This window comes from Diadema antillarum, unplaced genomic scaffold, assembly GCF_040938485.1.
Source record: "Diadema antillarum isolate AM-2024a unplaced genomic scaffold, OU_Dant_1.0 scf00000046, whole genome shotgun sequence".
Taxonomy (NCBI): domain Eukaryota; kingdom Metazoa; phylum Echinodermata; class Echinoidea; order Diadematoida; family Diadematidae; genus Diadema; species Diadema antillarum.
This window is the reverse complement of record NW_027270935.1, coordinates 1,378,286-1,402,843: the sequence shown is the minus strand read 5'-3', so window position 1 is coordinate 1,402,843 and position 24,558 is coordinate 1,378,286. Positions and strand designations below refer to the sequence as shown.

At 40.5% G+C, this 24,558-nt stretch overlaps 1 protein-coding gene across 1 annotated transcript in view; it reads left to right on the top strand.

Annotated features, from left to right (window-relative positions):
- Window positions 1-18,934, top strand: part of LOC139715318 (E3 ubiquitin-protein ligase HECW2-like) — a 65,349-nt gene extending 46,415 nt beyond the window's left edge. Inside the window, exons 8-23 of the mRNA XM_071626895.1 lie at window positions 2,325-2,404; window positions 6,197-6,315; window positions 7,093-7,278; window positions 8,129-8,290; window positions 8,946-9,060; window positions 9,461-9,557; window positions 10,614-10,697; window positions 11,498-11,622; window positions 12,128-12,248; window positions 12,745-12,858; window positions 13,221-13,373; window positions 13,985-14,213; window positions 14,911-15,057; window positions 15,545-15,659; window positions 16,494-16,692; window positions 17,515-18,934. Coding sequence (XP_071482996.1) covers window positions 2,325-2,404; window positions 6,197-6,315; window positions 7,093-7,278; window positions 8,129-8,290; window positions 8,946-9,060; window positions 9,461-9,557; window positions 10,614-10,697; window positions 11,498-11,622; window positions 12,128-12,248; window positions 12,745-12,858; window positions 13,221-13,373; window positions 13,985-14,213; window positions 14,911-15,057; window positions 15,545-15,659; window positions 16,494-16,692; window positions 17,515-17,626 — 2,158 coding nt within the window. The 3' untranslated portion in view covers window positions 17,627-18,934. The remainder of the gene's footprint in view (window positions 1-2,324; window positions 2,405-6,196; window positions 6,316-7,092; window positions 7,279-8,128; window positions 8,291-8,945; window positions 9,061-9,460; window positions 9,558-10,613; window positions 10,698-11,497; window positions 11,623-12,127; window positions 12,249-12,744; window positions 12,859-13,220; window positions 13,374-13,984; window positions 14,214-14,910; window positions 15,058-15,544; window positions 15,660-16,493; window positions 16,693-17,514) is intronic.
- The last annotated feature ends 5,624 nt before the right edge of the window (window positions 18,935-24,558 follow it).

The following is a 24,558-nucleotide window of genomic DNA, read 5'->3' as shown; positions in this document are numbered from 1 at the left end:
GAACGTCATAGGAATTATTCGACATTAATTTTTGCATCTTCCGAAGCTGAATGTTATTGCTATTTACTTTCGAACGTAAAAACAAACATCTGGCATTTATTTTATCATCGTACGGAGTTGAATACTATTGTTATTCATTTCCGAACGTCAAAGCAAACATCAAACATTAATTTTACCATCGAACGCAGGTAAATGTTACTGTTATTCATTTCAAAATGTAAAAGCTAACGTCCGACAGTTATTTCAGCCTCGTATGGAGCAGAATATTACTGCTATTCACTTCCGAACGTATAGCAATCATCTGACATTAATTTTATTTTAGCATCTTCCGGAGTCGAATGTTATTGCTATTTACTTTCGAAAGTAAAAGCGCATCCGATATGTTTTATTAAATCATCGTACGGAGTTGAATATTATTTTATTCATTTCCGAACGTCAAAGGGATCATTCGACATTTTTTTTTTTATCATCTTCCGGAGCTGTATGTTACTGCTATCTACTTTCGAACGTAAAAGCAAACATCCGGCATTTATTTTATCATCGTACAGAGTTGAATATTACTACTATTCTTTTCCGAACGTCAAAGCAAACATTCGACGTTTATTTCAGCATCGTCTGGAACCGAACGTTATCCTTATTAATTTCCGAACGCAAAATCAAGTCTGACATTAATTTTAGCACCGTATGGGGCTGCATGAATCTTGACCGTTATTCATTTCCAAAGGTATTTAGCAAACATCCGACATCTATTTTAGTATCATACGGAGTCGCATTAGTTAATTACCGTTGTTCATTTCCAAAATTAAAAGCAAACATCTGACACTTATTTCAGCATCTTACGGAGCCGATAGTTACCGCTGTTCATTTCCAAAAGTAAAGGCAAACATCCGACTTTTTTTGGGTGGCCGATTTTCCCGCAAAGAAAATGTATCTTACTACAAAATCGGGGAATTCCTCAACCTATTTCTGATGCAAACATATCTAAGTTTTGAAAGGAAGCTGTAACTGCCCACCTGTCATCACATACGACGCCTTATCGACTTTATTTTCTTGACGTTAACGGACATTAATTATGTTCTACCAGCATTCGAAAGACACGAGATTTTCGCGCTGTTCAACAAACCCGACGATCGGCGACCGCGAAGCATGGCTCCACAAAATTGTTGACACCGATAGTGAATCCTATTCCCATCATCTTTAGAAATTTACGCACACGTCGATGCACCAAGACAAAAGGTAATTAGGACACCAGAGTCTGCCCCTCTGCTGGAAATCGCCTATAGTTCCTATTGTTTGAATTTGAATGGAGCGAGCACAAAGGGAAGGATTACAGTAACAAAAGGTCTTGCTCATTATCGTCTACTATCAATCAACGGCAAAACTACGACTTTTTTACAACCTTTTCAGTACCAACCTACAGCAAAACTGTATGCTTTTTCAACACGTAAGTACCACGGTTAGTGCTGGTAGTGTTAGGGTTAGGGTTGTGTTTGTGGGTAGAATTTGTGTTTGGCTTAACGTGCAGATATTTCATAGGAGCATTTGATGCAGGAGTACCAACTCAGTGAAGTCGATAGTCTCTTGAGATTACTTGCTTCTCTGAAAAAAATATGGACTCACGCCAGTTTTTCTTTGTCAGGTGCAGGTTGTATCATTTTGCGCATCAGAATTGGCGTAACAAACCCATGGAAGGAAACCAAATGATGTAAAAGGAAATAATGAAAAGTGCAAAGTAATATACCTTCTTTTTTTTTTAAATGCTGTATCAGAATCTATGCAGTTTCCTTAGGGTAAGAGGTAAATGCATTGCATGGTTAAAGATGGAACATGCTTTCATTCCTGTACTGGAGTGGTGAGGGATCTTTTGTGTAAATCTTTTACCAGGCTTGAAGTATGCTTGCTGAGAAGTGCTTGAACTTTTCAGTCAAGAATCCATGGCAAAGATACAGATCCTGTGTGATGGAACCATGAATTTTTCATGAATTTTTCATAAATTTTTCGTGAATTGTGACGTCAATTATGTAAGGGCAAAAATATATCCATGTAGTGTAACTATTCCAACCAGTTTTTTTTTTTTTTTTAAGTTTTACCATGGGCAGACGAACAAAGCGTGTGCCCCGTTCTCACAGGAATTTTTTGCAGTCTCGAATTTTTGCAGGTCTTGAATGCAGAGTACTGTCTTTATTTCGTGGTGGCATCAATTGAAAGTGACTGGTGACAAGATGTTAGATGTGGGAATGCATGTATTGTTCATTTCTAAACAAGCCTGTCATCGTTGTTTGCCATTTCTAACCCGACCTCTCTTGTCCACCGTCATCGTGTAGATACCAGAGCATTCGGAGGACGCTACAGAGTGACGACAGCGACAGTCGGAGAAATAGCGCCGACGGCCCCTCGGCATCAAGTGAGTCAAATTTGCACCTTTCTCAGTTTTCCCCTTTCCATCTGGATTTGTAAAAAAGAAACATTTTTAATCAAATTGTGTTACCTCAGCAGTCTCAGACAGTTTGATGTTGGGTACAGCCAGAGAGAACTATAAAGTGTGACTTACATTTCTCAGTCTATCAGATTTTAACCCCCCTATGCTTTTCTTTGGAACTGAACTGGAAAAAAAAATCAGAGCATGTTGGGAGCAAAAAGCCCCCTTCCCTTCAAATTGTCTTTGACTAATCTCATTATTTCTTGACAAAAAAAAAAAACTCTTTCGTCTTAACAGATGAAGAATTAAACTACATACTTAGGTTTCAGAACTAAACCTTGGTAGTTAAGTTATCACCAGGATATTTCCCCAGATGCATTGCCCAGTACACTCTTTCAATTTCAGTTTCAATTCAGTTATACTTTATTTCCATCCAACAAAAATTATAATACATGATACAATACTTTTGATCTGCGCATTGATTTCTTGTGAGTTGAGCAGTGGCCTCACCATAGTTTCTGTCAAAGTCTGAGTGGAGCCACATGTATAGGCAGAGATGACTTCTGCCAAACTCCACCTGGAAATTTTTGGGCAGTAGATGATTAATTATCCGACATGACCCTGTATGCACTCTTGCCTACTGAATTACATAATAGAGCACATCCTCGAGCAAGTGATAAGTTGGGCACATAGGGCCTTTACACTGTGATTGAGAAGCGCACTTGATACTGGCACTTCACTTTTTCACGCTCGAGGTCTCTGCCTTGAAATCACTCGGTTGAAAATCTGCTCGTCTATCTTGTTTTGGTAGAAAGGAAACACAATCTGCCACGACCAGGGATAATGTTTTCCCCTCGATTCAAAACATGGACTGTTATTCAGTTTTCTCGGACTGTAAAAATAGAAACTGAGTATCTTATGGGGCTGGATTTGGCCAGTGCCCCCGTAAAGTTTAAACATGCAATGGGCAAAAGTCCAACTTACGTGTTTATTTCAATCAACATGTAAGCGTAGACTTTTGACAACAGTAAGATTTGGTTCTTTATATGAACGTTATTCTGCAAACATTTGGACATCTGATACAAGTGATACGTGATCAATCTACAGCTATATGACTCCAGGGAATGTGTGTGAGTGTGCCGATACATGTGATAGAGACTCAATACCATGGATAATGCTACACTCCATCCTTGCACCGCTTCTGTTAACATGGACTTTAACCAATGTTTGAATTTCTATATGTCTTGTGTCTTGTGAGACCTTTTCCAAAATCATACCGCATATCTCTTCGATTGGAATCTTTACCATTAATAGTGACATGATGACAGAAATGGAAGTCAAGAACCTGCAGACTTCCTCTTACTTGACCAAACACGCAAAGATTAACGGTAATCTTGTGGTAATTTTTGTGTTAGCAGTATCATTTACCATGGAAAGAATAGTGTTGCCTTTAAATGCATGTGAATCCAAGGCCCTGTTAAGATCAAACTTCAGTCAGGAAGTCAAACATACAAAGAGTCACTGAATACTCAATGCTGATTGGCTGATATCAGACTTACTTTTGAATTTCTGACTTTGTTTGATTGCATCTTGTTATGCTACAGGGCCCAGGAAAAAAAGAAAAGGGGGGGGGAGGGGGTTAAGAGAGAAAGAATGATAGAACTGCTTCCCATTCTCTCCCCCCCCCCACCCCACACACACACACACACACACAGACATACACTCAGAAATGCAAAATAGAGAAGCTTACGTCACTATGCCAATTACGTCATACCGTGACTGGTCTGTGTATTTGTGCAACATGCCAAGGGTTTCCCCCCCAGAACATTCCCCCCACCCCCTGTCTTGCTCTTGTCTACGTGACACGAGGCACAGACGGTGGAAGCATGTGTGTGTTTGTGTGTGTGTGTGTGTGAGTGTGTGCACCTACATCCTGTTGGTTGTGGTTTCTGTCGATCCTATCATTTTGTTGTCGTTGTTTTGGGGTTTCCTTTTTCTTTACCGCTTTATCTTAAGTGACAAACAAGCATCAGTATTATGAGTTCACTCATACCTCAGAAGTATTGGTTAGCTGAAACCAAACGCCACAGCTAGAAATAGATAGGGGGAGGGGAGGGTAAAGGGGGGGGGGGGGGAGGAAGAGGAGGAAGAGAGGGGGGAGAGAATGAGATTTGTTGTCACTTTTTGGTATGAGGAGCACACCAGAGAAATCAGATTCATTTGATACAATTTCAAATTAATGTTTTCAGCAGTGACCACCTTCAGTGATGCCAAGGTCAAAGAGTAGCTAAGCTTGAGATTTTGTGATATGTCAATGCCACTTCTAAGAAGTAAAGCAATGGCATTGGGAGGTTGTGTGAGTTTGGTATGCCCCCTTCCCCCCCCCCCCCCATGGGAATTATCATTGGAGATAGTATAAAGGAGCTTTACCATTTCTTAGTTGTAAATGGAGCAATCTAGTGCATACTCAATATTTTGGCATACTCTGATTTTTAAAAAAGATGTGTCAAAATGATAAAAGAAATATTGTGTCAATGCAATGTTTTTTGGTGGTATGAGATCATTTGTGTGTGTTTGTTTGTATGTTTGTTTTGTTGTTTTTGTTGGTTGTTTTTTTTTTTTTGGGGGGGGGGGGAGATTGGGTTGCAAGGCACGAAAAAAAGTTTGTCAGGCATGTGAGGGTGAGAAAGACCCAAGAGTGAGGCTTGAGACTTGGTAGGTCTGCACCTTTATGGCGATTGAAAGAGCAAGTTTGCAATGTGTATGTTTGTGTGTGCTTGTGTGTGCATCTGTATGTTTGTGCTCTTGTGTTGTCAAAGTGGGTCAGATCAGACAAACAATACTGGAGTCCATTGTCACAGAATATCAACACTGTTATAGGCAGAGAGAAGGAGAGAGAGTGAGGGAGAGAGAGAAAGGCCAGGGCAATTACATAGAACAGTTGGTATGGACAGGAAGTGGGTTAGTTGGAACACATGTTTTGGAGGCAGAGATAGATAGAGAGAGAGGGAGAGATAGATCAGATATATATACATTCACCTGACGATCCCATCCCTGGGAGCTCGGTGGGGGGAAAAGCCATTGTCTTCACCGAGAACTGGCATCGAAATATGATTAGCACAACAGCGGCGTGCCCCTGTCTGTCCCACACCGGTGACAGTGGTGTCACCACTGTGTAGTTGCCTGGCTGAACGGCGTATAAATAGCCAGCTGAGAGGATCCACGCACAGCAGACGAGGGATGTGTGATTCACTGTGCAGACAGCTCTGGCTGGCTCTCTCCCTCTCTATATATCTCCGTATCTCTCTCTCTCTCTAGCACGGACGCACACTGTCAGGTGTATAGTATCAGCTGATACTGATGTGCTGTGCATTATAGCCTGTAGGGATACTGTGTTGTATATGGTGCTGCGTGTAAACATTCCCACAGGAGCAAAGCGGGTTTTCGCGGTGGTGATCAAAACCTGTTCATTCGGATAATACCGTGGATTATATTATATGACTGCAAAGGGTTTTCGCCTTCTCGGACCGACTTCTTCCTCCATGAATTTCTGGGGTCTGTCACAGCCGGCCACCATGGTGTATTCTAACCTTTACTTTGTCTACCGGGGCCAAGGTGAGTGCACCCCAGCTATAACCACACCCACAGTCCTACCCCCCTCCCGATCCCCTCCCTCTCCAATCACACCCCAGTGCTGCTGGATAGTGTCTGTAGAGCAAGATTCACTAAGACTGGTACTCCATCTCTTCCACCCCCCCCCCCTTTCTCTGCATGCAGGTTCCTCCGAGAGCATTCCGCACATACAGAACCCGAGGAACCACCAGTCGCTCATGGAGTCGCCGGCGGTCATGTTCATCACTCGGCCGGATTTCTTCACCTTCCTACACTCCAATCCGGTAAGCATCGTTGAAATGTTGTCGAGTACTGTTGAGGTACAGTGTATGACAGGCAGTTTCGCATAGCTTTATTATTGTGCTTTGTTTCACAATATCTTTAAATCACATTTGAAGCATTTCAGCGTAATTTCTAGTCATTTAATATTCACAACCATACCAGTATTTCCTTCAATCACTTTCACTTTTCATCACTCTCTTTTGGACATAAGCTGGCACAGTGCATTATTTGCACATGACATGCTAAATCTCTTCAGTGGTTAAACATAGATCTCTACATTATCTTGCTTTGTGTCAGCATATATGACCTATCATTCCTCTTATGTGAATACACTTGCTTATTATATGTATAATATGTGTGTCTGTTCATCCCTTTAACCAGGTTGTTTTTTGGTCTTTCTTTCTTGACGATTCTTCTTTCCCGTCATTCAATGCTCTATTTCTTTCTCCACCTTTGCCTCAGAGGATGTAATGAAAAACAGCACTGCACTGTGCATAATAGACACATAAGGGTACATGCATCAAATGCTTTTGCAAAATCAAATGTGAGATCTTCAAAGTGTCGGGCATGATATTGTAGTGTGCAAATATACAGTCCAGTGTTTATGTGCATTGTATACATATGTACATACATACCTACCTACGTACATACATACATACATACATACATACATACGGGCACATCATATGTATGCAAATATGGGCAGGTTTGCTTGTTAGAGGCTGCAGACCAAATGTTGACAATTTTTTTTTTTTTGCCACCTGATGACAACTCCCCAGGACGCCAAAAACAACTTCCAGAAGAACTCGTCGGTGAAGCACATGGTGAACAGGATACGGCGCGACCCCAACAAGTTTGCCGACTACCAGCACAACCGCGACCTGGTGGCGCTCCTGAACACTTTCGCCGACAGCACGGCCGAGCTTCCACGAGGGTGGGAGACGAAGAAGGACAAATCTGGAAAGGTTAGAAAAAAGAAAAATGTCTTCACATTATTGTCACAATCAGCAATTGTCATTTAAGTATCAGTAGTAGAAGTCGCAATAATAGAAGTTAGTAGTTACTAGTACTACTAGTAGTAGTAGTAGTAGTAGTAGTAGTAGTAGTAGTAGTAGTAGTAGTAGTAGTAGTAGTAGTAGTAGTAGTAGTAGTAGTAGTAGTAGTAGTAGTAGTAGTAGTAGTAGTTGTAGTTGTAGTAGTAGTTGGTTTGTAGTTGTTGTTGTTGTAGAAGTAGTAGTAATAAAAGAAGGCACATTAAAAGTAGTAGTAGAAATACAAGTAGTAGTAGCAATAGTTGTGGTAGTAGTAGCAGGTGTAGTTGTAGTAGGAGTACCCTGGTAGTCAAATTCTTAAATTTATGTCAGATTTTAAACTTTTATGTATTTCATGTAGTATGTTGCTATGATAGTTTTGAATAACCTATTGTCTATAAATGCCAGATATCCTACATACAGCTCTCTTTGTGTGCATTTCACTTTTTGAAATCTATTATCTAACAAAATCAGTACTGGTACGTCTCTCATCCGGCTTTCATTTTGTTCCTGTGTTGAGTGATTTTGCCCGAGATTAGTTACACGGGTGTATGTAATATAATTGAACACTTGGATTCCTGAAAATGTTGATATACCAAACTCAGAAACTTAATGTGTGGTGACTTTTGTGGTGACAGATCACACACATATTCGTGCATAATTATTATGTATAAGTAAAGTCACGTATATGTATATGTAACTCATGCATATTCAAATGCATACTGCACTTGCACTCGACGGATGTAACGAGGTGTTTCTTTCTCTTCAAACACGCTCGATGCAGGACTTCTTCATCGACCACAACAATCGCAGCACAAGCTTCATCGATCCGCGTCTTCCAGTCAACATGGTGGACACGTCGGGAGCCATGCTGGCGCCCCCTAGGGGCAGGATCAGGAGCAGGAGCGAGGGCGAGGATGAGTTGCAGAACAGCACTTACGCCATCGTGAGTTGTTTTTTTTTTTCCTTTAATGTAAAACCAAACAAACAAAATGAGCACCTGATGAATGACATAGCTGGCAGGTATCCTGAGCCTGCATAAATGATATTAGCATTGATTCAACCAAAGTTTGACCCTTAGATGACTGCCCAAGTTGCCGTAATGAGGGAGGGGGTATATGCAAACTTCTTGCAACCATTGGTACTCTTAATATGATCAATGAGTCAAACATATTTCATTTCTTCTATCTACCTCCCCCCTCCCCCCCCCCCCCCCCCCCCCATTATGTTGTTGCTTCATAGCATTTGTGTGATGACACATGCACCTACCTTTGCAGATTTTTTTTTTTTTTCTGAAGTTGTGTGGCAGTTTCACTTTGCCAAAAGGAAATGCAATTATGTTGTCAGAATCTTGTGGTATTGCTGTCTGGATTCAAATTCTTCCTATCAAATATTTCTGTTGTCATTGTCATTGTTATAATCGTAGTCAATACCATCATCATCATCATCATCATCATCTTATTACCACCCCTCCTCCTCCTCCTCCTCCTCCTCATCCTCCTATCCTCCTCCTCCTCATCATCATCATCATCATCATCATCATCATCATCATCATCATCATCATAATGATTATCCAACGTTCTGTGTGTTCCTCCTCACAGCAAGCAGCGCACAACTCGAGAAGCAGCAGCCGACAGACTGGACCTCCCCCTGTCGTGCCCAGACCTGTGGAGACCCTACGCGGTGGCTCCTCAAGATCTGAAGAGGTCCCGATGGGTAAGTGCCGTACCCTCTCTAGCCAGGAGCATTCCCCTCTCTTGGATGTCTCTTTAATGATAACAAATTTCTCAATGAGCGATAAACTATGAACGTAGAGGTCAGTAAATGCCTTTGCTTTGGTGAAGATTGCCAGTAAGAGAGATTCATGAAATATAAAGTCATACAAAAAGATATGAGGGAAAATCACATTTTTATACCAGAGTTTTGACTTGAACATACATGTATTAACCCATTGAGGATGGGCTGGTTTTGTTACAACATGCCATGCATTTCCCATAGACACCTGCCCAAGTATACTCAGGACTCGTCTTCAGCGGGTTAAAGCTGTAATATCAGTAACTCTTTAATTCATGCACGTAGGCTCATAGTCAATTCCATGTGCTCTTTGTGTCACCAGCGTACAACGAGAAAGTCGTGGCTTTCCTGAGGCAGCCGAACATCATGGACATCCTCATCGAGCGGCAGCCCGCGCTGGGGAACAATCAGAAGCTCAAGTGAGTCCAAAGCCCCGTCCGTCCATCAAACAAGCCATGAATCACATCCGGAGTCATCCATTTATTTATTTCCTTCAAAAAGTTTTTTTTTTTTTGTTTTTGTTTCTGCTGCTCCCTGATAATGCGACTCGCTCCTTTCAGAATGCCGATTTCCGATTCTGGCGTTGTTGCGGTCTGCTGACTGTACGGCCCGTGTTGTGCTGTAGCTCATTGAGTACTCCTTCCGCAAGGATTTAAAAGTTTGGTCAGAAATAGGCACTTGTGGCAAATTTCCTGGGATGCTTCAATTATCTAGGCCACAGCGGAGGAAATCGTACCCACATGTGTCACCCTCATTTGCGAATTAATGCTGGTATATCTTAGAAAGTGAGTCCGGGGTGGCCTATACACTGCTGTAAAGTTAGTAACTGGTATGATGAATAATTTTCCCTATTATTATTAATTTTCCTTTCTCTCCCTCTCGCTTTTTTCCTTGGGGGGGGGGGGGGAGGTATTATCAATAAATTGGGTGGTAGAAGGCTTAATGCTGCGCTACATATTCTTTCTTGGGTATGTCTGTGGCCCTGAAAAAGGCCTACCCACTCCCAATGTTTCGGCAAATATGTTCTTGCCATTTTCAACAGAATGAGTAACTAGAGGAAAATCCATTTTCTATACCCTCAGGAAGGGTCAAAGGGGCATTGGGTATCAATAATTTCAAATGGAGAGTACTGCATGAAATCAAAATGTTCACATTTCTGTAATTGACCTCCACTTTTGAACTACAGTATTACAAAGTTAGAAATAAGTTATTTTTTATTTGTACATTGCACGTGTCAATTAAATGTACTAGTCCTTGAAATACAGTAGTAAACGACAGTGGATTATATATACATGTATGTAATGATTTTCTTTCTTGTAGAGAAAAGGGAGTCAAATGTAGATAATGTTCAAATCAAAACTTATCAGACATTTCTACGTAGCAGTATGATTAGCTATTTTATTTTCAGCTCTTCTGTTTTTTATTCTGCCCTGATGTGTTGTTAATGATCTTGGAAATTTTGTGTCACATTTCAGAGACAAGTTGATCCAGATCAGAACAGAGGGAATAGAGGCGCTGGAGAACCTGTCTAATGATATGGAGCTGATCATGCTTCTAAGGTAAGATCGCCGCCTCAAATGGTTACAGTTCGTAAGCTCAAAGTTAGTTAATGCAAAATGAAGTAACATCATATCAACCTTGAAATATTTTGCAATGTAGAAATATTCATAAATTTTTGCTATTGTACTATTAAGGTAAGACCATGCAAATATACAATTTCAAGGGAATATTGAAATAATTGAAGTACATCATACAAATACTCTCATATACAAAATCACAAATGACTAAAGTTCACTTGGAATAAAAACCACCTTACAATAGTTTCCACTTCTATAGTATAATATCTTGCCATGTGTACAATGTATCTATGATTCCTTATCCATCTGATCAGAGCACTGGGGAAGACTTGAACAGGTGCTAATTCGATAGTGGCTACTAGAAGTAACTTTAGACTGACAAGACTGTATTCTTTAGACAAGCCTAGACCTGATGCCCTTTTTTTTTTTTTTTTACATTTCTGAAGTATTGGGTGTTAGTCGCATACATCAGAGGAAATTAGAAGAAGTGACTAGCTGCAAGTGCGGAGTCACTAGTATAGGCAGTGGAGTGAAAATACAAAAAACAAAACAAAGCAGAAAATAAAAACAATGATTAGTCGTGAGAAGATATGAGATTACGAATCAAAAGGACCTATCACCACAATATTTAAACCTTACTTAAAGCCAGTGCTAGGCCCACTCAAGCTGATTTGTAGAATGGGAACAACGTCTTGTCCTGTAAAATGAATGTTCTGCTCCCTAATGCTTGAAGCTCTATATTCTGCATGATATGTTTCTCTGTCCTGATTCTCTTCTTTCAGTCTGTTTGAGGAGAACATCATGAGCTACATGCCAAATATGCAGCAGGGCGGAGCACTGAGGTCGACGTTAGCTCAGGCCATGTCGCCGCAGAACTCGCCGCAGCATTCCCCTCACTCGTCGCCGGGTAAGTACTCACACAGATTTTAACATGTAGGACTGTGCTTCTGAAGAGTTCTTCTATGGTCTGCAGGGAATGAAACATGTTTTGAGAATTTAACTGTTGTATATCTTCATGAATTTCTGTTGAGTTTGAACTTTGTGAAAATTGCAAGGGCTGTCTGTCTTTTAGGTATATGGGGTAATGTCTTGGTATGGAACGTATTGTATGATGCTAAAAGGAAATTCAATTATGGTGTAAGAGTCTCATGGCATTACTGTCTAGATTTTCAGTTTTTCCTATCAAATAGAGGTTACTCTGATTAAATAAGACTATATGATGATTATGATAATGATAATGATGATGATGATGATGGTGATGATGGTGGTGATGGTGGTGATGATGATGACAGTGGCGTGATGATGGTAATCATCGTCGTCATCATGATGATGATGACGATGATCATATTCCTACCATCATCATCATCATCATCATCATTTAAGATATTACTATCACTCTCAATTCTGTACAGTGGTGGGAAGAGCAAATGCAAGAGCACCAGCACCTTACAGGCGAGACTTTGATGCCAAGCTGAGAAACTTCTACAGGAAGCTGGAGGCCAAGGGGTTCGGCCAGGGACCAACCAAACTGAAGTAAGCATGCGCCTTTCTTTAATTTGTCTCTGTAGACATTGACAGCATACACCCTGCTTTATTGGGCATTTCACTAATTCTTTGTAGTGTATCATTCCAGATGCTGGTGATGATAATATTGTATAATATGTTAATACATGTGGAACACTGAATCCAGACAGTGATCCAGGGCCCTGTTATATGAAGAGTTCAAATTGATTATATAGTTGATTTCAACTGTAAGTCTATGGCAGCCTGTGTGGCAAGGAAATTTAAAATCGATTTTATCTTTTGATAAAACGGGGCCCTGATCACTACCAGAATTTAATCATCTGTGCCTTGTGTCATCGTCAACTCTTCCAGTAAATTTCATCCAAATCCATTCATTATCCATGAATAATTTTGCAAACAGACAGACAAACAAACAGACAAAGAGACAAACAAATCTACTGCAGCATTAATGATTGTATTCTCTCCTCCTCCTCCTCTCATCTCTACCTCTCTCTGCATCATCCAGGCTGACGATCAGAAGAGACCATCTACTGGAGGATGCCTTTGGAAAGATCATGGCCATCAACAAGAAGGACATCCAGAAGTGCAAGCTCTTCATCTGCTTTGCGGGCGAGGAAGGGTGAGTTCCAAGTCCCCATACCCCCCCCCCCCCCTCCCCACAACCCATCTCAAACCCCACGGGGGGCATTAGTCTGCACCCATCTACCGGTAGAACATTCAGTTCTTCAGAGAAAAGTTAGAGCCATGGGACCCATTGTTAGTAGCTTGCTCATAAGCATTTAAGATCTTCCATAGTGCCCACCTAAGACACATATTGTAGATCCAAACACACACACACACACACACATACATCTAAGAGATGTTCTCGATTCTGTAATGCAAAAGTAAGTGAATCTCTGGCATTTATCTCCAGACAAATGAAATGTCTGATATTAAGTTTCATCATCTTTGCATTTTCATCCCTGTCTCCTTACCTACCAGTCTCGACTATGGCGGTCCGTCTCGCGAGTTCTTCTTCCTCCTGTCACGAGAACTCTTCAACCCGTATTACGGCCTCTTTGAGTACTCAGCCATAGACACCTACACAGTCCAGATCAGCCCCATGTCTGCCTTTGTGGACAATTACCTTGAATGGTGAGTGTCATCTTTCATCTTTTTTAGGCTCTGCGTGTCATGTCATCAAGCATAATTGATATGTCATCTTTTACAGATGAAAGCAATGTCAATTCCTTGTGGTTATCCCATTGTAAGTGTGTGTGTTTTGTTACTGTAGCTCTTTTTGTCAAAAAAAAAAGACACAAATCATACATTTCCTTGTTTTCGTGATCATCCTGTGGTGGATCATTATATCATATATGCGATTGTTTTCTTGTTGCAAGATTAAATATGCTGCTATTCCCGATTGACTGAGTGGTCAAAGTAGTGTAAATTACACACACAAAAAAAGAACTTTTCATACCAGATAGGATGTAAATTGTGCAATGTATTGTTTGCAGAGAGGAAAATTGTTGGTTTTATCTGGCAGAAGAGTTTCACAGAAAGTTTCGCTGGTAGCTTCTTGAGAAATTTGCAGTTGCACTACCCAAACCGTGTGAAGCAAAATACCAAGCAGTGAAACTATGTGTAGCTTCGCAGAGTATGACCGTGCCAAATGTTAGGTTTTTGGTGAGCGAGGTTTTACTGTCGAGCCGCGTCACAAAAGCTTTCCTCCCGTTGACCATCTCGATTCGTTTGTTGTCGTTCAGGTTCCGGTTCTGCGGCCGCGTGATCGGACTGGCCATCATCCACCACTTCCTGCTGGACGCCTTCTTCACGCGGCCGTTCTACAAGGCCCTGCTGCGGCAGCTGTGCAACCTGTCCGACCTGGAGTCCCTGGACAGTGAGTTCTACAACAGCCTGCTCTGGGTCAAGGACAACGACATCACCGACGTCCTCGACCTCACCTTCACCGCCGACGAGGAGGTCTTCGGTCAGGTGCGATGAAGAAAAAAAAATGACTCCCCAACTTCAGCTATCCCCCTCCCTATTATCATCTCCCCTACAAGCATGTTACAGTAAATGTATGAGACCATCTGTAAAAAACTTGTAATTATTGCAACACTGTATGACAGAGAAGGTGATGTGTTGTTTGCAAGAAAGAATACATGTGCAGAGAAAGATAGTGGGGGAAAAAAAAAAGAAATGAAATTCTTTGATTTTGATTAGTACCTTCAACTGTTGAATATAAGGCAAAGGTCAGGCCCAAGCACACTGGGGGAATGTGTCTCAAGTTACATTCCAAGGAAAACCATTTTGGTTGTGCCCATTTAATGGCGTATTTAGTTTATCTACTGGCAATCTTTGTGGCGTAGTTGTGTTCTACATTCTGATCAGGTTTTCCATAAATATTTCTTGTTGTGAAAAGAAGAATTTGTTCTTGGGGTGACCTTCCCCTTTGACCCAACAAGTAGGTTTTCCCCTAAAGCCAGGTATATCTTTTAACCCATTGGAGACTAGTCCAGAGATGTTCGGGCAGGTGTGTATGGGAAATGTGTGTTGTAGCAAAATCAGCATGTCCTCAATGGGTTAAGGTGTTTGGAGGTGCCCAACATTATGCAAAAGTGTGATGTAAAGATATCAACTATGAGTGAATGAACTTGGAAAGTGAAAATGGATCTTTTTTCCACACTAGCTGACTGAGAGGGAACTGAAACCGAACGGGAAGAACATCGCCGTGACGGAAAAGAACAAGAAGGAGTACATCGAGAAGATGGTGCGCTGGCGCATCGAGAGGGGCGTGTCGGAGCAGACCGACTCCCTCGTCAGGGGCTTCTATGAGGTAGGACACTAGAGGGCTCCCTTCTCTAGCTTCCGTGCACTCAAGTCATTAATGTGGGTTAATGGGGCAATGTGTCAATGCGTAGTTCTGAGATGTAGCTGCATGACCCAGTTGCGGATTTTGGATCCAAATAATGAGCTTCTGTGCAGAAGCTACCACATTATCAATTCAGATTTTACACAAATTTTTAGTCAAAATAGGGACTGTCCCAATGATAAGCAAATCCTAAGGAATGCAGAAAAATGTGGTACTGTAGTGAAGACGTATGGCTGGCCCTACACCCAGACATTTTAATGAAATGCTGTAAAATTAGAAGTTGTGAAGTGCTTTAGCAATGAAAGGGTGACGAGTAATTGCTGACGGTAAAGAAGAGCAATCTAGTGAAAGACATTGTCAGATTTTGTAGAGTTGTTATTGTTTGTGTTGAAGAAAAACTAGTAATAATGGCAGTTTGTAAATCTGCTATGTTTTTCTTTTTCCTGCGCAGGTCGTTGATTCCAGACTGGTATCGGTGTTTGATGCAAGAGAGCTGGAGTTAGTGATTGCTGGAACGGCTGAGATTGATGTAGCTGATTGGAGGAAGAATACAGAGTACAGAGGAGGTGATTATAATTTGTTGAGACTTCATCAAAAATTTCCTTGCTAAAAGTTTTTTTTGTTGAAAAGTCCTAATCTATATTCTGGTTCATTTCTTTTTTTTTTCCCTTCTTTGCAACAGGGAAATAGGCTTTCTTTGTGTTTATTGTCTGATAATTGTTGTATTCTTTGTCAAGTCTGATCTTGCTACCAAGACATAGTTGAATGGGCTCACAAGATGCTGTAATTAGATGTTTGAAGAATTTCTGAATTGGACATGCAGTATGTGTGTATTGCTGTAAAAGCGTAAATTTTTGTGCATTTTGTGTGACATGAGCACAAAAATTAAAGTATGCAAATATTTTTGCGTGTATATATATATAATATATAAGTATAATATATATATTAGTGTAAATATATATGTTAGTATTTAATCTCTTTGATTCCATGGAACTTAAAACAGACAAAATTCATTTTATCCGACTGAGCGTGAATGATTTCTCACATGAAAATTTCCGCTTTTACAGTATTACATCGTAAGGAGTATGAGATGGAAAATGAAGAGAAGGGATTAGAGTCAAGATGAATACTGCACTCTCTGTTGTTTATTGTTTGGGAAGTAAAAGAATTTCAGTGGTTTTGAGCAAAGTTTTCAGCAGACTGTGTAGGAGAATGAAGTTGTGTTTAACTCAATTTTTTATAAATGACAGACATCAGTGTCACAATGAAAGTTATGTACTACTAAGTACTTAATGTATGGACATATGTAAAATATGTAATATTTCTATTTGATGTAAGTCTTGAAGCGCAAATATAGTGATGTGCCTCCCATCATCTGTTGATGATCTTGCTCACATTAGGTTACCATGACAAACACCACGTCATTAACTGGTTCTGGATGGCCGTGGAGCGCTTCGACAACGAGAGGCGGCTGCGACTGCTCCAGTTCGTTACGGGGACGTCCAGCATCCCCTACGAGGGCTTCGCGGCGCTGAGGGGCAGCAACGGGCCGCGCAAGTTCTGCATCGAGAAGTGGGGGAAGAACTCGAGTCTACCAAGGTGGGTCATAGAGCCCCTTTCTCTTTCTCTGTCTCTCTCTATAAATATATCTCCTTATCTATCTACACTGTAACTATATCTATCTATCTATCTATCTATCTATCTATCTATCTATCTATCTATCTATCTATCTATCTTAATTCTTCCTGTCCATCTTTATATCTGTCTATCTATCTATTTATCTGTCTGTCTATCTATCTATCTACATATCTATATATTTTTTTAAATAACGCCCGGAGAGATCCTTGTCATTTGATTGGTTGTTTGACATTGATCAATTGGCCCATTTCACTATGACATCATCATCCGTGCAATTGTGGCTCCATTTACTGTGCAATTTTGGATCCATACGATTTGGTCCATTGCACGCTCGCTGAGAGCCCGGCACACACGCGTGTAAAACGCTTGCATTTGCAGTGTGTGTAGTATGCTACAGCGCGCTAGCAAGGAGCTTGCGTTTGCAGTGTGTGTATGCGACAGCGTGCTAGCGTAAAGCACTCAGATCTATCTATCTATCTATCTATCTATCTATCTATCTGTCTATTTATCTATCTATCTATCTCTCTGTGACTGTCTGCCTAAACCCATACGTGGATTGATTGAATGCAGAAATATTTTTATCTTTTCAGCATAATGAGAAAAACTCATCACATTCAATAGGCAGGGGAAATATATTACCTTCAAAATTTGTCAGTAACAAGTGGCAGGAATCTGCTCTTTTCATTAACAAGTGAACTTTAGATTACTTTAGAAAGATTTAGTGTGAAGAGTACATTGTATACCATACCTAACATTACCCAATCTACATCATTGATTTGACAGGGCACACACTTGCTTCAATCGGCTGGATCTGCCCGCCTACCCGACGTACGCCATGCTCCTGGAGAAACTGGTCATCGCTGTGGAAGAGACGAGCACCTTTGGCATCGACTGAAGTCTGACTGGAGAGACTTCATTCCCTTCCACCGCCCTCTTCCTCATCTTCTTTCGCTGGGCCCGTCGCGGAGACCCCGCCCTGCCTCTCTCAACTACCAGCACAGATCGGCTGGATACGCGTCTATGTGCCTCGTCGAAAGTGGCTGTGATGTTGTGGGAAAGGAGGTGTGGGGAAAAAAAAAATTCCATCTTTGCCACAAGATCTCTGAAAGATGGTGTTCGAGCTCATCCGGGCCTCGAAGGAGGCGGTGCCCCAGAGGATGTGTGGTAGTGGAGCAGATGCCCTCTTTGGAAGACACGCCCTGTTTCTCCAGCCTGATGCATTATGGGTAGCAGATGATCATGTGACTGCAATAGCGAGGACCGCTGTCTTGCGTTTCTCTGCGGATTGGGTTTTCCTGAGGCGTGACGAAGGGGGACCAGCGATGCCCTCGCTCCAAAGAGATCAAATTGCGTGTGCGTGTTGGCCAATCACGAATGACCTGAAATACCGTATTAGTGTTTCATTACGAAATAAACCTCCATGATTATGGCAGGATATACACAGTTACATTTATTGAATTAGTCAGCGCTCACAGAAGCAGTAATTTTACAATGTAGACACTAAATCAGTAGTTTGTATTGACCCTACAACTTCTTTCCAGTGTATACTAAAAAACTGTATATCAAATGAGAAAGTGAAACATAGACCAAAATATATCTAACTATAAATGGTCACAGACAAGATGTCCTAATATATGCACAGTATTTCGAAGCCATGAGCTATAGCAGCATGTGTGTTAAACATTTTCCAGAGCCACGTTACCAGCATTCCCTTGATAAACACTTTGTTGGCTCATTTCTGTGTAGTTTTTATATTTGGAAGGCCCAGTAGTTCCAATTTTGAGGGGGTCACCTACACAGGCAGAGTTCTTGGCAGGGTATGGTTGATGGTGAATGGTCTGCTAGGTTCAGAATGAAATATTTATTAAAGGAGTTGAACAAATGAACTGAACTTATTGCCTTATTTCTTTCCTCCTCTTTGTTGTTGTTTTTTTTTTATATTTTCATGTCATGTCTAGAGTGTTTAATACCGGCATGAACTAAAAGTGTATCACATCTCCTGCACTCGTAGAAGGTTTGTTCCATTCTGCTTTTGGTGGCTTTACGTCAAAGGCAAACTGTTAGCATACATCTGTGTGTTTGTTTGGTTTCTTTGTTTTGTGTGTCTGTTTGGAGTGGGACTCTAAGAAGCTCATATTGTTTTGCTCACATAAAAAACTGGAAAATCTGACACCTACATGTACTTACAGTTGTAGTTCTTCCCAAGCTTAAATGCGTGGGCGGAAAAAAGAAGAAAAACTATTTAGAAGTTTATAGCAACTCCTGTTACTTGTGTTTGACTTCATCATTTGACAGCAGTTTGGAATAGAATCAGTCAAACTGACACAAATGTAGTTTGATGAATGCAATATGATGAAGTATGTGTCAGTTTTTATTTGTTTATGCAAAAGCCCCTGTATGCTTTGGAGACATCATTACTGCTTTGTTGTTGGGTTTTTTTTTTCTTCTTTCTTCTTCTTCTTCTTTTTTTTTTAAATTTGTGGTGCCAGATAAAAAGCACCAAGCTATTCCATTAGGGTCAATTGTCCAAAATAATAAATTACAGGAGTTTTTAGGATTGTGAAGACATTTTGAGTATTGTTTTTGTTTTTCTTTTGTTTTTTTTTTTTATTCCTGGTGCTTGACTTGTTATGCAATTTTATGTTTCACATCAGACAAAGAACAAAGAAGGAATCTCTAAGCCATGCGGTTGTAAATATAATCATCTGCTAGTTTATAATATGATACAAATAATCCCAGTGTATCTGTCTTCAAAGGATAAAGAATACATATCCTAATGAATGCCCTTTCTGATATCAAATTACAAGTCACTGCAATGTGAAGATGAGCCTGGAATGCATCTGCATTTGAAAGCAGTGAGAAAGTAGAAAGAGATTCATATATTTATTTACCTTCATGTTCATTTGCAACAAAGAGAGAGAGAGATAAGTTTGAATTGTTAGACATATCATTTCAAACTATATGTTATGTTGAAAGCCTAGGTAGGGGCACTTGTATGAGAAATTCAAGAGTAATATTGTTCTGAGTATGAACTATGCATATATCGATTGTACTTGGCATTTTGCAAATGTGTATATCTGTTTTTCCCAGCCTGTATGTGTATAGATATTTAATTGAACGATAAGTATTCAACTATGACGAGTGATTGATAGTATCTTGATATTTGATGATAAGGTGGGCTTACAAGTTATGGACGAGCCCAGGCAAAACTGTGTTTAATCCGATTCGCGTATTTGATGTAAACTATTGTATTACTCATGTTTTAGGCATGCATGTCTCTCTTCTATTGGACTAACCATATGTCCCATGGAAGATGTTTGTACAATACATGTAAACTCAAAGCAGTACTTTCAGCTTGTTGTTGAATTTGATCCATTACAGCATAGTGGCATATTTTGTTTTGGCTTTTTAGCACATTTTTTTTTCTTGTCTGTCTTTGGTTGGTGTTTTGGCTTTTTTAGCTCACCTGAGCCAAAGGCTCAAGTGAGCTATTGCGATCGCCCTTCGTCCGGCGTCCGTCGTGCGTCGTGCGTCGTGCGTCGTCCGTCGTCCGTCGTCCGTCGTCCGTCGTCCGTCGTGCGTCGTCCGTCGTGCGTCGTGCGTAAACTTTTTACATTTTCATCTTCTTCTTGAAAACCCCAAGACCGATTTTCATCAAACTTGGCAGGTAGCATCCCTAGGGGGTTAGGAACTCAATTTGTAAAAATGGGCACCATGCCCCACCCAGGGGGCCCCCAGGGGGGCCCAAACCCCCCAAAATTAAGGAATCTGTAAAAATCTTCTTCTCTAGAACCAGAAGTGATAGAGCTAAGTTAATACTATGAGTTAGTACATTGATGACTGTAGTTTCAAGTTTGTTCATGGCAGAATCAGGGGTGCCCCCCTTGGGACCCAGGGGAGGGGGGGGGGGGGGTGGGGAAGGGTTCTAATGGGGCCTAAATTGTACATTTTCATCTTCTTCTTAAGAATCCCATGACCCATTTTCACCAAACTTGGCAGCTAGCATCCCTAGGGGGTTAGGAACCCAATTTGTTAAAATGGGCACCATGCCCCACCCAGGGGGCCCCAGGGGGCCCAAACCCCCCAAAATTAAGGAATCTGTAAAAATCTTCTTCTCTAGAACCATAAGTGATAGAGCTAAGTTAATACTATGAGTTTGTACATTAATGACTGTAGTTTCAAGTTTGTTCATGGCAGAATCAGGGGTGCCCCCCTTGGGACCCAGGGGAGGGGGGTGAGGAGGGATCCTAATGGGGCCTAAATTGTACATTTTTATCTTCTTGAGAACCCCATGACCCATTTTCACCAAACTTGGCAGGTAGCATCCCTAAGGGGTTAGGATCTCAATTTGTTAAAATGGGCACCATGCCCCACCCAGGGGGCCCCCGGGGGGCCCACACCCCCAAAATGAAGGAATCTTTTAAAATCTTCTCTAGTATCAGAAGTTATAGAGCTAAGATAATACTATGAGTGAGTACATTAATGACTGTAGTTTCAAGTTTGTTCATAGGAGATCCAGGGGTGCCCCTCGGGGAGGGGGGGGGGGTGGTTGGGAAGGTCCAAATGGGGGCCTAAATTGTACATTTTCATCTTCTTCCTGAAAACCTCATGATGGATTTTCGTCAAACTTGGCAAGTAGCATCCCTAGGGGATCAGGATCACAATTTATCAAAATGAGCACCATGCCCCACCCAGAGGGCCCCAGGGGGCCCCAATCCCCCCAAATTAAGGAATCTTTTAAAAAAATGGGACCTTATTGTACATTTTCATCTTCTACTTGAGAGTGCCTGGTCAAATTTTGGTAGAGCTGTGAATAATTTAGATTAGTGACTGCGTGAAAGGTGAACTTGCGATACTCAGGTGAGCGCTAGACCCGCGGGTCTCTTGTTTTTCTTCTTCTTCTTCTTCTTTTATTCAGTACTTGGAAGGTTCCTATGTCGAGGCATATTACTATCACCATGATGATTATGCTTTGGATCATATTGTTGGTCATATTGACAGACATATTGTGTTTCAAATCTTCATACAAGGAAAACTTTTCCTTTAGCAACTTCTGACAAAACCTTCTGGGAGATAGCAGTGGACATGTGAAGGCCCTAGTTCTTGCAGATATGATAGGAAAACAAAAATAGGAGAGGTACATGTAGACATATTCAAAAGTAATTTGGAGTTGTCGCTACTTGGGGGAATATCAGAAATAATGCAGACATACAAATTATAATCTTCCGCATAATTGAGAAGGCGCTAACGTAGAGGCGTGTGTGAATGTGAGTGTTTGTTTGTGCCTGTGTGTGTGTGTGTGTTTATGTTTTGTTGTCAGAGAGAGGTAGGATCAGCTGTGCAGAGGTTCTTATGGGAGGAGGAAAACATATAGTGCAACGTGTAAATTATGAAATGAAATGGCAGGTGTCAAGATTACCATTATCCATTTTGATGTATTTTCATGCATTCCCAGCCAGTATTGTTTGGCTCACTGCAACCCCTCCTGTCAAATTTTATCCCATCTATTTTGTTTGTGTCTCCTCTCACATCTAAGGTTTCAGCCCTTTATAGAGTACAAAGTGTGATGTCATTTTCATTCATCACCGTGGAAACTGGTTCTAAATACTGTAAAAGTGGAAATTTTCGCGGTGTTGAAATTTTCGCGCATTTCGCGCAACGAGAAACTAGCGCGAAAATAAAAGCACGCGAATATTTTTGCTTGCCATATGTTCTCGTACTTACTGTCTTGATTCTGCGGAATTAAAAACACGCGAAACTCTTCTTACCGGGCCGAGTGCGAAAAATTAGTTGCGCAAAAATATCTTCTTTTACAGTAACCCAAATATCTGTGAATACTATTGCTGCTAACCATGCTCACACCTGGTTCTGACCCCAACTATATCAAAGAACTTTGACATCATCACTTTGGTATTCCGTTAAGTATGGGGGAAGGGGGGGGGGGTTAATGGGAATCAGTAAAAGAATACTTTACAGTTAGTAATATTAGTGTATATTGAATTATTGCTAACAAAGATGTTATGTATCTTGTCTATCTTAGTTTTTTGATTGTTTGTTGTTCTTTATGTGTGTGTCTAGGCACTGAAATGCTGTCTGTACTGTTAACATTGTGCAAGCTACAAATAATCTTTATTCCACTCATCAAAACTAAAAGCTAAAAAAAAAAAGAAGGTATGTTCACAAGGAAATGCATTTTTTTTTCTTTTCCCTTTTTGTTTTTGTTTTTATCTAGCGTTCTGATTTGTGTAGATTGCCTTCAATCATTTCCGATGATGATTTATATATTAAGTTTCTTATATGTGTGTATGTGTGTGTCTCTGTACAGAAAAGTTTACCCGTATTTGCCATTGGTTGTATTTATTCGATGAAAGAAAGCCCAGAGTGTAGGTGATCGAGAAGGGATTAACATTTAATCCTCAGCATAACTGTGATGTTGCAATTTATATTTTGGCTGGAAAATGCAGCTTAGAGGAACAAATAAATATTTGAACCAAATATTCTTTGAGCTTAGTTGTCTGGTGTGATACGCAACAGATATGTGTGGTTGCTTTTGTGATCTTTGCACAAATCCTGCAGAATAGAAAAAGACCGCTTCATCCTGTATTGTATGTTGCTGTCAAGTCTTATTGTGAGATGCTTTATCATTCATAGATTTATTTTATTCGAAGGAGAAAATATCTCTCCGTGCCTGTCGACGCTCCACATCAATTATGTTCTCCTGTCATGGGCCTTGTTAGTAAAAGAGTTGATTGTTTGTTTTTTTATTTGATTTTTGTTTCCGTCTTTTGAAAATATTCATTGCTATTAAATATGTAAAAAGATAAAAATTAAATGACACGTCTGGGATCTTTATATATATTGCCATGCATCGTCAGATTGACTAATTATGATAATAGAGATTTATATATGAGGGCATTGCATGAATGCAAAGATGAAGACACTCTTACGAATCTTGAGGAATGTCACGAGATGTTTTCACCGAAAACTATGAATAAAATCCATCTCAATAAGTTACAAAGTGCTCCTTGATCTCTGAGAGTCATTCAATTGTGTGTTGTTTTTGAAAAGGAAAGTTACAACTTTGTAGTACGGCTTTTGTGTCCGTGTGTAGTCACTGTGAGTCATGGAATTCTGTGGAAGTGGTGATATACAGTAAGTAATATATACTTGTAAAAATTTTGAGTCATTATTTTGTATGAGAGTGGAACATAGGAAACGAGTGCAATGGAAAACGCTATGAAAAATAAAGATCTGACACGACGCCCGACATGATGAATTTCCCAGTTCTGAGGAACCGTTTAACCAAACTTTCACATTACTTTGGCAAGTCTGAAGAAAGATGGGGAGTGTGCTTCTCAAGACTATTTAACACACACACACACACACACACACACCATACAAATTTTACAGTTAAAAACCGCCTAAAATGCATAATGCTCCTTATGCGTCTGCACAAAGAAACATACACGCACGAAAACACTATGTACACACACATAGACACAGACGAACATGCCCGTCTATATTTATACGCCCATAATCCTATACACACACACAAAAACAAACAAATTAACAAACAAAAAATCTCCTGGTCTTCACTTGTAAAGCTTCCAAAGAACAATCGCTGCAACTGCAATGGGAGAAAAAAAGGTCTAAAAACAGCATCAGTTTTCCAAATCAATTTTCTTAATGGATTTGCACTCAAATAGTACAACCTCCAGAACTGCCCTAGTTAATTCAGCTGTTTGTTTTCTTTTGTTTTCTTTTTTTTTAATGCGCTTTCAAACACTCCAGGATTTGCTTTAAAATATTCCAAACGTTCTTACTCCA